This window comes from Protomyctophum bolini (genome assembly GCF_963924005.1).
Source record: "Protomyctophum bolini genome assembly, chromosome: 20".
NCBI classification, from domain to species: domain Eukaryota; kingdom Metazoa; phylum Chordata; class Actinopteri; order Myctophiformes; family Myctophidae; genus Protomyctophum; species Protomyctophum bolini.
In genome coordinates this window covers 31,485,011-31,496,097 of record NC_137881.1, presented here as the reverse complement: position 1 = coordinate 31,496,097, position 11,087 = coordinate 31,485,011, and the positions used below count along the sequence as shown (strand labels likewise).

At 42.5% G+C, this 11,087-nt stretch overlaps 1 protein-coding gene across 1 annotated transcript in view; it reads left to right on the top strand.

The window, feature by feature from the left end:
* Positions 1–1,774: 1,774 nt before the first annotated feature.
* Positions 1,775–11,087, top strand: part of LOC308335333 (transmembrane protease serine 9-like) — a 142,299-nt gene continuing 132,986 nt past the window's right edge. Inside the window, exons 1-5 of the mRNA XM_080792351.1 lie at positions 1,775–1,797; positions 2,580–2,745; positions 3,216–3,490; positions 4,302–4,441; positions 7,966–8,481. Of these exons, the coding sequence (XP_080648477.1) occupies positions 2,597–2,745; positions 3,216–3,490; positions 4,302–4,441; positions 7,966–8,481 (1,080 nt within the window). The 5' untranslated portion in view covers positions 1,775–1,797; positions 2,580–2,596. The remainder of the gene's footprint in view (positions 1,798–2,579; positions 2,746–3,215; positions 3,491–4,301; positions 4,442–7,965; positions 8,482–11,087) is intronic.

The window sequence follows — 11,087 nt, the reverse complement described above, 5'->3', positions numbered from 1 at the left end:
CAACACAAAGCAAACATGGCCCTCCATAGGCTATGCCTGTTGGTCGCCCTGCTGTTCCAAGGTAAAACTTTGTTTTCTCTGTCCTCCCTGGTGTGTGTACTAATCTTATTGTGTTGGCTGTACATTTGAACTTGAACGTGTGTGTGTGTGTGTGTGTGTGTGTGTGTGTGTGTGTGTGTGGGGGGGGGGGCTATACCCTAGCCCTGTTTTTAGGGCTTGAACTTAGTCAGGAATTTTTGAGTGAACCTTCGAACCATTAGTTTCTAATTCATTTTTTTGGGGGGGGGGGCACGTAACTTTGGGAAAGTGTCATGGTGGCTTGTTTACAACTGAAACGGACTTCCTGTTTTGATTGATTGATAATCTTATTAGACAATAAGATGCAAAACAGTACAGGGTACAGTAACGCACATTTGGCCAAAAAGACATCACCGAAGAAAGACCTTGCAGTCTTGTTTCCATCCGGTGATCCAGTGATTTGCTAGTTTTGAGGGAAGGGGGCAAGGCATTCCACACCTGAGTGGCAGTGTTGTGGAAGGTGAATTTACCCATTATTTGTTCTAAAGATCGGTGGCACCAGATCATTATTCACACTCCCTCTAGTGTTGTGGCTGTGGGAGTTGCTCACCTTTTTTAGGTAATCAGTTAAGTAGATGGGCACTGATGGCATGGAGGGCAGATCTGCATTCACAATTTTTAAAGGCAGTCCCATTTTCAATTGCTTGACTCTGTCTTCTTACCCGGAGCCAACCTATGTTATCAAAATGTGTTGCAAACAGGTGGGTCATGGGCCCTAGGCCTAAAATAAGTCGTATTATTTTGTTTTGGGAGGTCTGGAGCTTAGTTTATTGTGTCATTAAGATGCTAGAGAACCAGGAGGTGCAAGCATAGTCAAACAATAAGAGCTCCAGCTAATGTCCTGAGAGCTCTCTTGTTAACGAAGGAGGAGATTCTCCCCAAGAATCTTGTCCTTTGATTTACTCTCATGATTTGTAATTATTTGTTTGGTCCAAAATATTGTGTTTGTTGTCATGATTTGTCACTACCCGAGTTGGTTTGGTACGACGCTTAAAAAATACTTTTGACTTTCCCCATAGACTTTAATGTCTATGGGGAAAATGCATTGGGAATTATTTCCTGGACCTGGCGTCGTCATGAAAGGGGGCGGGGCTGTGACGCTCTATGGCACCACATTATTGTGAGCTGCATTGATTTGGCAGAATATAAATGTTTCCTAGTTGTTTGTACTATAGCCTGAAATGGCTTTGGTACATCATTTGTCTTAGGCCCAGACCCCCCAACTGAATTGAATTAAACAACAAAGTAGATGAAAGAGATTCACAATACTTTTTTGGTTTCTGGTTGTTTCCTGCTGAAATTAAATGTCACAGTTATAATGAATGTGGAATTAATATTCTTCAAATGCATTTGGTCCAATTAAGAGTTGATGTGTCTTTTTTGCACGGTTACATTTTATTCTCCAAAAGTCCAGTGTCACTCACACATGAATGAAAATGCAATGAAGTACATGTATGATACTGTGGTCACAGCTGGCAGATGCAAAAGACACAAACCTATATAGCTTTGTAGATTTTGCAGCAGCTACAAACGTCGGATGTATCTTTGCATCTTCATGTCGCTGGCTTCCATTGAAAATGAATAGCTTTTGCATCTGACTGTGTGAACGCAGCCTGACACATACTGTATGCTGCACATATTAAACTATGCTGTGTACTTACAAATGTCTTTCTTTGCTTTGAATTTCAGGCTGTTACTCACAAGAACTGTCTGCGTCTGGTAAGCATCCAGGTTTATCTGCACCGTTTGTCTTTCATTTCAGGCTGTTATACTCTACTCACAACAGCAAGCATCCAGGATTAGCAGCACGGTTTAAGTTTAGGCTCATTCAATTTCTCACTTCCTCTATAGGCCAATCTCGTCAGGCAATAAGCGTCTCCATATTTCCATAATATTAGTTGATCGCATGACAGTGTTGTGCAACAGAAGAACGCGTCACAAAAGGCAATTGTTTTCTTGAAAGTAACAAATGTGATTGCGGCAAAGACGTGTCGGTGGCATATTTTAGATTTTATTTTTTGCACACCATTATAATGGTGATTATTTTCTGAGGTGGGTGGGTCTTTCTGTACCTCCATGATGCTCAGTGATGATGCCCAGCATCCCTATTCTGGGAGGAAGGTTTCCCCCCCAAACTACAAGCATACAAGGTGTTGCGTTGCAACACGCTGTGGGCTTCAAGATATTCCATTTTTGGTGAATCGATTTGCGTGAGTGAAAAGAAAAGAAAAGAGTGTAGCAAATGTGCTCCGTTTGATCAAGTATAGAGCATCTAAGTGGTATTGAATTAGTATTGAATTTGCAGCTCAGCAAAAGCTAATTAATCCTAGCATGTGATGGAGGACAATTTCACCATACATTTGAATCTTCTCGCAGTATGATTATTGTGAGCGATTTAATCGCGATAAATGATAATAACGATTATGGTCCCATCCCAAACTAGTAGAAGTGATAACACACATCCTGTGTATACTGAAGGTGATGATTATTGTTTTGTTAAGTGTGCGGCCAGGCTCCCATGAACCAGAAGATCGTCGGAGGGGAGACCGCGCCGCCTGGCAGCTGGCCATGGCAGGTCAGCATACAGATGCCTTACTACGGTCATTTCTGCGGAGGTTCCCTCATCAACAGTGAATGGGTGCTGTCCGCTGCCCACTGCTTCCAAAAGTGAGACATATCATGTATTGCATTGCATTATCGATTAATTAACTGAAATGATTAATAATACATCCTTGTTTCTTGCACGTCATTAAAGTAAAAAGATCCAACATTTTTGAAAATTGCTGATTTACAAGCTCACACGGCATTGCGATGTGACATGCTATCACAATGTTTAAGTTAAATGAATTGCAAATGTATAGAATAATCCCCAAGAAGAAAATCGATAGTTGAATCCCTAGTCCACATAACTATCAGTGTTCATTATACCTAAAGGGTGTTGTGTGCGTTTTGCATGTGCGTGTGTGAAATCATCATCATACCAGGAAGTGGCCAAAAAAAACTACTTTCTGGCCTTGACAGCCCATACATCCAAGCTTATAAACTCACTTTGCCACTCGATTTACCACTCACTTTATGTATGTGCATATACCTCATATCATTCATTGTTACCCCCTCCTCCACACACTCTCTTGCAGCATTGATCCCAATGAGAAGTATATGATCTTCTTGGGCCGCCAGTCCCAAGAATTGATGAACCCCAATGAGGTGAACCGCACAGTGGTGCAGATCATCAACCATCCTCAGTACGACGGCCAGATGTCGCATGACAACGACATGGCTCTGCTGAGGCTCTCCCACCCCGTCACCTTCACGCCGTACATCCGCCCGGTCTGTCTGGCGGCGACGAACAGCACCTTCTACAGTGGAACCATGAGCTGGGTGACTGGCTGGGGGACGGAAGGTAGTGGTGGTGAGTAATAAAAGCGGGTGCATGCATGTGTTTGGTCCACATTAGTGACATTATAGTCCGACAGACATCCTACGCAAAACCCGAAACCTAACCCTGACCTCACAGGAAAGCCGTTGGTGAGTCTTAAGCCTTAACACACACCGGGTGCGCGGCGACACGGAATAGAACAGTGGCGTAGTATCGGAGCGTCAAGCGAGGCGTGAGCGCTTGTCGGACGCCGCCGGTCATAGGGATAGGTTCATTGAACATAACGGAGGCGGCTGTTTTGACGCGCGGCGTTCGCAGACGGTGTGTGTGTATAGGGCTTTCACCAGCATAATGCATGGCATGACATTATGCAACAACATTATGTTGTCGGACTGTTGCATGTTCGACTATATGTTAGAGAACACACCTTGAAGTCAGTGGTGGAAAGTATACAATTTTGAGGTATTTGTAGTTTATTTGAGTATGTCCAATACTTTTACTTCTAGGATCAAAAATATTGTACTTTTACTCCACTACATGTATTTGAAAGCTTTAGTTACTATAGTTACTTTGTGGATTTCGGCCATTTGGAAACGGCCAATCTATAAGCTCACTCTGCCTCGCGATGCGACGCATTGTGAGCTTGTAGATCTGCTATTTTCAAATGATCTTTAATACATTCTGTATAATGATTACTTAAAATGTTGGTACTTTTACTACTTTACGGTACATTTTGATGCCACTATACTTTTGTACTTTTGCTCAAGTACATTTTGAATTCTGAATTACTCTTACTCGTAACAGACTAAGACAAATGAGTCCCTTTTCCTCTCTTCCAATATAGTTCCACTGGCCTCTCCCCAGAACCTTCAGGAAGTCGATGTGCCGGTCGTGGGGAACCAGCAGTGTACATGCAGCTACTATGACATCACAGACAACATGCTTTGTGCTGGCCTCAATGAAGGAGGAAAGGACTCCTGTCAGGTGACAAATCATACTTTTTCTCTGTCTATCATATCCTTCTATCCAGTGTTGTAGTGCTATACATTTAGAAGTGGGGGGACATGTGTGCGCACACATGCACGTGCGCAACACACGCAGACACTCACTATAAGACATGCAGACAGACGTCTATAGCCTGTTTAGAAACCGGGTTTACCATGCTTAATCATATCCATAAAAGTAAATACAAGTCAAAAAACATATTTTTGTCCTAAAATAATTTTAGGCGTGAGAGAAGTGGGGGGTACGTGACGTATGTCGCTCCCCCGCGTCCCCCGCGTCCCCCCCCCCCCCCCACTACACCCCTGCTTCTATCAAACTTTCTCTCTCTGGCACCCCATTGTATCTGCAAAGACGTTTCATTTAATCATAACTAGGGCCCGGGACTTTAACGCGTTAATTGAGATTAATTAACTACAGAAAAATGAACACGTTAAAAAAATTAACGCATTTAATCGCACCTTTTTTTTTCACGGCGGAACATTTCTCACTGGGCGCATTTCTAGTACTGAATAGGCTCATTTGGCTGCTGCACCGGCTTGCAGGCTATTTTGTACAGTCTATGCTTGCAGGGCGAGGAGGAGCCCCCTCGCAGCGGCAGCAGTCCAGTTCACTCTACACTACAGCTCCGTCAGATAACAACACCCAAACAACTCGAATGAAGAAGCTTTTGCTTCGTGGATGGGACATTTAGATTCAAAAGCTATCGGATGTGGACGCGTGGATCGCAGCATGGTTGTGTGCAATGTCAGAGGGAAAGCATCCATAAGCCATATATGACCGCAAGGTTAGCCTCCATGCTAGCTGCTTTAGCTGTCTCGCAGAGTAGAGGCTTGCAGATCGAGGCTCGCGGAGATTTCACATACTGTCAAGCAAGACAGTATGCGATTGGAAACATACTGAAGCAGAAAGTGTGAAGGTCCGTGGTCAGACAATGGTCTGCGGCCAAGCCCCCAACCCCATGTGAAATGCACTCCCCGCAGCTAGTTCATTCCACCGTTCATTCCACCTTTGTCCAAGTGTTTCCCCCCTAATAAAGTAGTTTGTATTTGTTTTCTCATGCCCCATGTAAAGCACATTTGAGTATTCATAGACACTTTATACAGGCACTTGCTGCACTTGATTATCTGTTTTTTTTTTTTTTTGCTATTTTGCTTCCTAAACATGTTTTCATTCAAACTAAAGCAAAATACACATTAAAAATACAGATTTAGATGTTTATTTTGATAGTTTATTTTAGCCAATGACAGCTCGTTTTTCTGGGTGAAAATCCACCATCTCTATTTTCATGATTGGTTGTCGGTACAAAGGAAGTGACCATATTTGGATCAGACCACAGTCAGCCCCTCGGTCCTCACACCTCTGCAGTCCTGCTTTGACTGACTGGCAGTGGGAAGTCTCCCTACTTATATAGGCTAAGCCCCTCCCACGGACCATACCAACCCTAAATTGATTCCACAATTTCCCGTTACTCAATGTCCAGAGACACCACATTTCATATACACACATTTAAAGTGTTACCTAATATTCCACACATTATCCACATAATATACACAATGATAAATCAGAGTACTCTAAACAAACCCTCATACTGTTGGTATGTTCCCCACACCCCACAGCTGATAGTTGCTCCCTACAATGGAGTCAACCAATTATCAATCAATCAAGCATCATCATCATCATCATCTCATTTACATACACATCCCAAAATAATATAATTCTCTGCAACATACACAATAAATAATTCAAACTTTAGCCATTCAGTCTCAGTGGCAGGCTGAACTGCCACACAGACCTTTCCAATGATATATGCCATTATATGTTGTTGCCAAGGTTTGGATGAGAAATTTTGTCCCCAAATAGTGGCTTCAAATAAAACGTTTTGGAATTTTACAATACAAATCTTTAAAGGCCGTTTTCGCAAAATAACTTTTCCTCATACCTTTGACAAAGAATCTCCACTTCAGTTGAACTCACATACACTAAACGTTACAGTCTTATTATAACTATATTCCGCAGACATTTAGAGATGGATTTGTTGATATATCATTCACAGCCTGATTTACATCACATTTTATACCTAAAAACATGCCGAAAATTGGGTTTTGTATGCCTGTTGACACTATTTTCTGATTTGTGGAGTGATAATTGGAGATATCAAAAATCCCATCTGTAATTTTCTTTGTCTCTAATGTGTCAACAAAATGAAATGATAATTTTGAACCTGGCTTTATCCGATCTTCAGATTTATCGTCCCGAAATGTATGCAAATTAGCGCATAAAATGCCCAATTTGCATATTTAAACATATAATTTCAGAAAACTTGTAATACAAAAAATCTTATTTTTAATATAAGTAATCAACTGGAGAAGTTTCATTGTGATAGCTATTATTTAACTTTTTTTCCCTATTCACCTGGGGTGTAATACCACTCATTTTCAACATTTTTCTATTTGTGTGGAAAACTGGAAATAATAAAAAGTCACCCCATTTTGTGTTGCCTAGAACTGGAGGTCTGACAAAAAACAGTAACAATATGAAGTACAGCTTTGTGATGTCACTGTGATGTTTTCAGACCTCCAGTTCTAGGCAACACAGAATAGGGTGAATTTTTATTATTATTTCCACAACAGGTATATTAATGACAATAAAATGTTGAAAATGAGTGGTATCCTGTAGTCACTATTCATTGATTCACTGGGATACCAGAAAACATTTGAAAATAAAGGTTTCTCGCTGTTCTCGGGTTGAATATTGATATGCGATAAAAATGCGATTAATCGAGATTAATTAACTACAAAGCCTCTGATTAATTCGATTTTTTTTTAAAATCGAGTCCCAGCTCGCTTCACATATGAGCAGATTTTGTCCCGATCTAACTTCCATTGGTGCATTTTAATTCCACACTTTTTAACTATTAACCATAGAGAACACTAAACAATAAACTTATTTTTTTTTACAAGTCAAAGTCATGATGAAATATTAAAGAGAGTAGACCTACCTCAAGATACCATGTATTGGTGTACTTCATTTTTTTTATGAGAAATATTTTTCATGGAATATGGGTAAAATATACCCGTGTTTAGTTGCGAACACAGTGAGCACTAACTATAGAAGCTGGCCTAAACTGTCTGTCTGTCTGTCTGTCTGTCTGTCTGTCTGTCTGACTGTCTGTCTGTGTGTCTGTGTGTGTCACGCTGTAACACCACCGGCCCGCCACCAGAGCGCACAGCTGTATCACACACAAGAAAACCAAAACAAATACACACACACACACACACACACACAAAAACGTAACTTAAAAAAAAAGGAGAACTTAAAAAAACCTTAAAAAAAGTATGTAATTTATTCAAATTGTTGTTATTGCAATTTACGAGCTGCGTTCGCTTCCCGCGTCCGTGCGTCTTACAAAAAAGATGTTTAGTAATTCTAGGGGGTAAGGAAACAAAGGGAAAAAAAGCGTATAACTTATTATAAACGACATCATGAATCTCTCATTTTCTCAGGGAGACTCTGGCGGGCCGATGGTGAGCCACATGATTAGCGTGGTGAGTCTACCACGCTGGGTCCAGTCCGGGGTGGTGAGCTTCGGCCGGGGCTGCGCCCTGCCCAACATCCCGGGAGTCTACGCCCGCGTGTCGCGCTACCAGGACTGGATCAGCATGCACGTCACCTCTGACCCGCCAGGCTTCGTTAGGTTCATGTCCGACGGCATGGACACCGACGTGGGTTTCCAGTGTCCTACACAACCACCCATGCCCACCTATGAGCCTGAACCATCCCCGGGGCCAGCCACCACATACCCACCCCCTGAACCATCCCCGGGGCCAGCCACCACATACCCACCGTGGCCACCCATGACCACCCATGACCCCGTATACCCACCGGGGTGGACCACACGCCCACCACCACCCATTAAACCGTGTGAGAGTCTCTTTTGTGGCGGCCCTAACACCGTCCATTTCACGTACTTCATGTATGTCTTAACTCTCGCACTGATGCTCTACAGTGTGGCTGGTTTTGCATAAGGGCTTTTCAAGGCACCAAGTTGCATTACGTTAAGTTACGTTGGCCATAGGGAAACCTCTCTTTACATTGCTTATTTTATTGTGTGGATTTCGTTGCTTAAAGCCCCATTGTGCGATAGATAGATAGATAGATAGATAGATAGATAGATAGATAGATAGATAACTTTATTGGATTGGCAGTTTAAAAAAAATAAAAATCTATTTAGAAAACATCAACATGGACTATACACAAAAAAAGCAAAAGCTTGTTTCCATTGTGGTCCACCATGTAACATAAAACCTACCACAGGCTCAAAACGGTCTCAAACTCAACATAAAAACAAGCACCTTGACAATCCAATGTGTCTATTAAATATTGCACAATGTGGCTTTAACATAAGGGAATATGTTCACTCTAGCCCTGGGGGTCAAATTGCAACTACTATAAGTAAAAAATAAAATCTTAATTTCTTATGAAGATATGTTGAATGCAGCTAAACTATTAAAGTTTTACTTTTATTCCAATGTCCATTTGCAAACTTTGTCTGTCTCATATGAATCTCTGCAATCGCACAGAAAGTCAACTGTAATTACAATATTGATATCAGGTCAGAGCCACTAATGAGGAAAATGTAGGCATGGTGATTTGGTGTAATATGTGAAAGTGGGGACCGGGGACCCCTAGGGTCCTTGAGGGGGCTCCAGGGGTCCCCTGCAGCAAATGTGTTAACACAGCATCAGAGTGCACGGTGGCACAGTTGGTAGTGCTGTCGCCTCACAGCTAGAAGGTCCTGTGTTCGATTCCCGCTCGGGGCACTGTGGTTGCTGGCGGCGTGTTTCCTCCTCCGCGTCATCAGTGCCCATACCCGAAGGCGGGGTTGGCGAAAGGGCCTTTCTGTGTGGAGTTTGCATCTTCTCCCCGTGTCCCCTAGGGTAGGTACCCTCACAAAAACATGCAGTAATCCTGGTCTCTAAACTGCCTCCCCCTGGCCAGCCGGGGCGCCTGATGGAGGGGAAAGGAACTGGTTGGAATAATGTGTTCCTTTCACGCACTACGTCCAACCAGGGAAACTCCCCCTTTTCAGGTGTAAAGGAGCAACTTGGACACTCAAGCATGAAGGAAGCATGAGTTAATTCCGTTGCTCTCCCCAGGTTGGTGGAGGGTGTGTAGAGCCCAGGATCACAGTAGATGATTGACACAGGGGTGAAAAATGGGTTACAAAATCTTGGGATAAAAACTATTTAAAAAAAAAAAAAAAAACCACAGTATCAGAATCAGATTAACCACAGTAATCCTATTTAATACTTACTAGGTCTACTTAAAAATGGCTGATCTGTAGTTTCTGAATCAATTAGAAATGGTTTAAAACAAATCTTCTCTCCTGGGGTTCCCTGGCACAACATCGTTTCAGGTGGATACTGGCCTCTCAGTATACACCTCGAGACCATGTGGGACCATGTCCCGACCCGACCCTTTGGTGTGGTTTGGGCTTTATGCTTAAACCTTTTTGGCATTTTTTACTATTTAAAAATAGTGTGAGCTTGTAGATCTGTAGAGCTTGTAGCCCCTGTGGTCATGACATGTTGCCCTACCCACACCACACGGCGCCATACGCTTGATTCCCCCTCTGTTTCTTTCATGTCTTTTGTTGAGATTCTGAATAATTAACTCGCCTCCTCCCAAACACCCGTCTTATAATTAATCCAGTGACCAATTTGTACTGATCACCTGGCTTAAATTTGTACGCATTTTACGCAACCTCTGTCCAACCACTCCCATGACTTTGAAATTAAGTCCAACATGAAGGCGCTCTGATATGCATCACGCCATGTAATGCCCTTAACATTCTTTTGCAGCACATGATGAGAGAGGGAAATATGTCTTTGTTTTGCATGACATATGATATATGTCAAATGAGCACAATAGTCCAGAACTGTCATTTCAATGTGTTATGTTGAGTCATGCTACTGACATGATGGTACAACCAGTTTGTCAGACATGGTAAATGGTGCATTTATATAACGCTTTTATCCAAGGCGCATTTACTACATAGATTGTGCATTACATTCACCCATTTATACACCGATGGCAGCGGAAACCATGCAAGGCATTCAGTGTCTTGCTCAAGGACACTTCGACAGTAACTTTGGGGGAGCCCGGGTTCGAACTGGCACCTTGCGGTTAAGGCATCCAGGCACTCTACCCCTGAGCCACCGCCGTCGTAACCCTACTCCTTCAAGACACAGACACACACACACACACACACGCACACACAACACAAACACAATGAAAATACTGTAGATAATCTAATCTGTTCACCCCATAATATCGACGAGGCGGAAGAGAGAGTACACAGTATCTTGTACAAAAGAGAAAACACTTAGAAGCACGATACAGCAGATAGGGAATGTGATGTACGGTAAGGGGTCGTGTAACTTCATACTAGTGAGAGTGGAGCAGTGCTGCAGTGGAGTGTACATGCATTCGTTGTCATATGAGCATAAAGTGATAATACCTGCGTGACGGCCGATACAGTAGGCTATGTCACCAAGACTGACATGGCGACATTTCTTCGGCTTACAGTATAATCAATTACAGGATCATATGATATGTGATATGT